General features: G+C 34.4%; 1 protein-coding gene across 1 annotated transcript; it reads right to left on the minus strand.

Moving 5' to 3' along the window:
- Window positions 1-653: 653 nt before the first annotated feature.
- LOC113325274 lies at window positions 654-2837 on the minus strand. The gene is made up of 3 exons (XM_026573496.1): window positions 2045-2837; window positions 1357-1824; window positions 654-1258 (listed from the first exon to the last, which is right to left on the minus strand). Exons 1-3 carry the CDS (start codon window positions 2835-2837, stop codon window positions 654-656), a joined length of 1866 nt encoding a protein of 621 aa, XP_026429281.1.
- Window positions 2838-3301: the final 464 nt, after the last annotated feature.

The raw sequence follows: 3301 nt of genomic DNA on the forward strand, positions 1-3301 counted from the left end.
ATCTTTTACCTTCATTAACTTCATCAATGGCCCATTTAGTTCCTGGCCAAATTGAGGATTGTTTGTAAGATGATATCCCACTCATTACTCTTGTTCTTGTACTTTGCTCTCATGAACTGAGTCCATTCTATCTCCTATGTTTCAATTTTCCAGAAGAGTTTAATTAACAAGGCTTTATTCATTACCTCCAATCTCCTTAATCCCAAACCACCTTCAATTAGTGGAGCATTTACTTCATCCCATTTAACAATAACTAATTTTTTAACTGAAGGATCTCCAGACCATAGGAAATTCTTGATAATTTTCTCACATTCTTTTATAACAGTTTTGGGCCATTTGTAAACTGCCATATTATATATGGGAATGTTGCATAATACATGTTTGACTAGTGTTAATCTTGCAGAGAAAGCCAATAACTATCCCATCCATCCAGCCAACATCTTCTGCATTAATTCCACCATCCCCCAAACTTGATAAGACTTTACTCTCCTAGGATTTAAGATGACCCCCAAGTAAGTATCAGGCAACTCAAATAATCCCATTTGCAGGTATTCATCTATATCAATTCTTCTTGCATTTGAAACTCCACCGACAAAATATTTGCTTTTGTTTTTATTCACTACTTGTCCAGATGGCAGTTGATATTTGCTTAATCATGCCATTAAATTATCCAAAGATTTTTTATGGACATTGCAGAATATAAAGATATCATAAGCAAACATTAAGTGTGAAGGTTGACAATAACCTCTAGTCTCCATTGCTTGCACTCTGCCTTCCTTCACCATTTTTGATAAGTTTCTGCTAATAACTTCCTCTGCAAGAATGAATAAGATGGGTGATAATGGATCACATTGTCTTAGACCCCTTCCAACACCAAAAAAACCACAAGGGCCACCATTAACAAGAACAAAAATCATTGCAGATTCAAAAAATTTCCTTAGCCAACTAATTCCAACTTCAAAAAATACAAATCTTCTAAGCACCTCAAACAAGAAATCCCAACTCAATGAATCATAAGCTTGAGTTATATCCAGTTTAAGTCCAATATTTCCTCCTCTCCTCTTAATATTAAGCTCATTAATCATTTCAGAAGCTAACACAATTTTATCATGAATGTTCCTCACTTTAATGAATGCAACTTGTTGAACAGAAACTAATCTCTCAATCATAGTACTTATTCTAGTAGTAATGATTCTGGTGAAAATTTTGATGAAATTATCTAATCCAATGGGCCTAAATTGTTCAGCTTTTCTTGCACCTTGAGTTTTATAAGCAAAAATAGAAAGTTAGAATTTAAACCTTTGGGTATAAATCTGTGACTCCAACAGTATTGAATTGCTTCTATTAACTCTGCACCAATAATGTCCCATGAAAATTTGTAGAAACTGCCTGGAAAACCATCTGGACCAGGAGCACTATTTGCATTCATGCGATACACTGCTTCTTTCACTTCGATTGCAGTGGGAGTAACATCAAGAAAAAAGTTATCCTCCTCAATTAAGATTTTAGGAATTGTTTCCAATATCTCTTCATGAATTATGACACTCTGCTCTTCAAATTTCTTTTTATAATGTTCCACCAAAATACTTGCAATTTGTGATTGCTCAGTTATTACATTGCCCTCTGTACTTTCCAGCTCAGTAATATTGTTTTGGGATTGTCTTAGTTTGATAGTTGCATGAAAGAATGTTGTATTAGCACCACCCTCCTTAATCCATTTTACTCTGGCCTTATCCCTCATTAATTCATTATATTGTTGAGAAGCTATCTCTTGTCTCCCCCTTGCTATGACCAAGTTATTTAAAATCTCAATATTTTTAGGGTCTGCATTTGATAAAAGAGAAGTTGTAAGTACTTCATCTTCTGTGTTCTTTACTTTGACTCTGAGATCTCCAAAAACCTCCCAATTCCACTTCTTCAAATCCAAAAAAGTAGAGGTCAGATGTTAGGTATAGGCATGTTAAGTATCGACCTAAAGGTCTTTACACACTGGATATTTGACTTAATCTTTTTAGTTTACTCATGAAAGAAAAAGCAGGATTACCTGAAATTGGTTCATTCCATGCATCTTTAATTACTTCCAGGAAACCAGGATGAGAAGCCCAAATAGGTTGATATTTGAAAGGAGCATTCACAGGCTTACCAATATTCACAACATAACCAAAAAGGGGACCATGATCTGATGTACTTGTTACCCCCACTTTATAAGACCAACCATCAAATTTTTCCAGCCATTTGAGATTGTAGAATGCTTTATCAAGGTCACATAAAATTCTTTTTTTACCAGCTCTATTGTTACACCAGGAAAATTTGATTCCATTTCTTGTAGCTTGAATTAAGTTGCAAGACTCTAGACAATCTCTAAAATCCTGCATTGATACTCTCAATTGTCTTCTACCTCCAACTTTTTCCTCATAGATCAACAACACATTAAAATCTCCAATAATCATCCAAGGATAATTCATTTGACTAATATCCATCAGTTCTTCCCATAAGTCTCTTCTGTCCACAGTGATACATGCTGCATGAATTCCAGTAACCATAACATCTCCAACTTTAACAGTAATGGCTTGACTTGAAGAAGAAACCACCACTGGTTTAGATAAAGAAGAATTCCAAAATAGCCATATATTACCTTTTGTAGTATGACTAGAATTATGTATGATCATTTTACTCATCCCAGGTAAGTTTAAGCTCTTAATTGCACTACTAGAAACTTTTATTTTAGGCTCAGCCACCCATAATAATGAAGGACTAAAACTTTTTACTAAATTTCTCAATTTATCTTTGGCTTGAATTCTTTTCAAGCCTCTGATATTCCAGTAAAGCACTTTCATTGAGATTGAGTTAATTGGGAAGTACTAGTACCTCCCATACTAACATTTGATTTAACTGAAGCACTTGCTTGCTTTATAATGATAACATTAGGAGCACCTTTAGCATTCTTCCCTTTAACAGGTTTGCTAATCACCTTTGAAAAAATATGATCCCGCTTTTCAACAACCTCAATTAAAGCTTGAAACTTACTTGGAGAAGCAAAACCTTTGCATGAATTAGAATTATGATTCACTGTTCTGAATTTAGTATTTGTTCCAGTTACTTCCTTCCAACCTTCTGAATTAATTATCTCTGTGTTTATATTTGATAAGACCTGAGCTGATAATATCTCAGTTGTGGTATTGGTGGACTCTGGTACTACTTCAGCAACATATGGTATTTCAACAAATGAATGTAATGCTTGCTCAATAACTGGTATACTAGATGGTTTTTCAACAACTGAACGTAATGCTTGCACACTTGC

Source organism: Papaver somniferum, chromosome 1, assembly GCF_003573695.1.
Source record: "Papaver somniferum cultivar HN1 chromosome 1, ASM357369v1, whole genome shotgun sequence".
Classification (NCBI taxonomy): domain Eukaryota; kingdom Viridiplantae; phylum Streptophyta; class Magnoliopsida; order Ranunculales; family Papaveraceae; genus Papaver; species Papaver somniferum.

What these genes read in the sequence shown, in the direction of transcription:
- LOC113325274 (XM_026573496.1), bottom strand. Translation starts at nt 2,837, where the DNA reads ATGAAAGTGCTTTACTGGAATATCAGAGGCTTGAAAAGAATTCAAGCC. An exon ending in ATGGAATGAACCAATTTCAG is followed by an intron (nt 1,825 to 2,044) that starts GTAATCCTGCTT and finishes TATCAAATGCAG; the next exon opens with ACCCTAAAAATATTGAGATT. An exon ending in ATTTTCATGGGACATTATTG is followed by an intron (nt 1,259 to 1,356) that starts GTGCAGAGTTAA and finishes ATAAAACTCAAG; the next exon opens with GTGCAAGAAAAGCTGAACAA.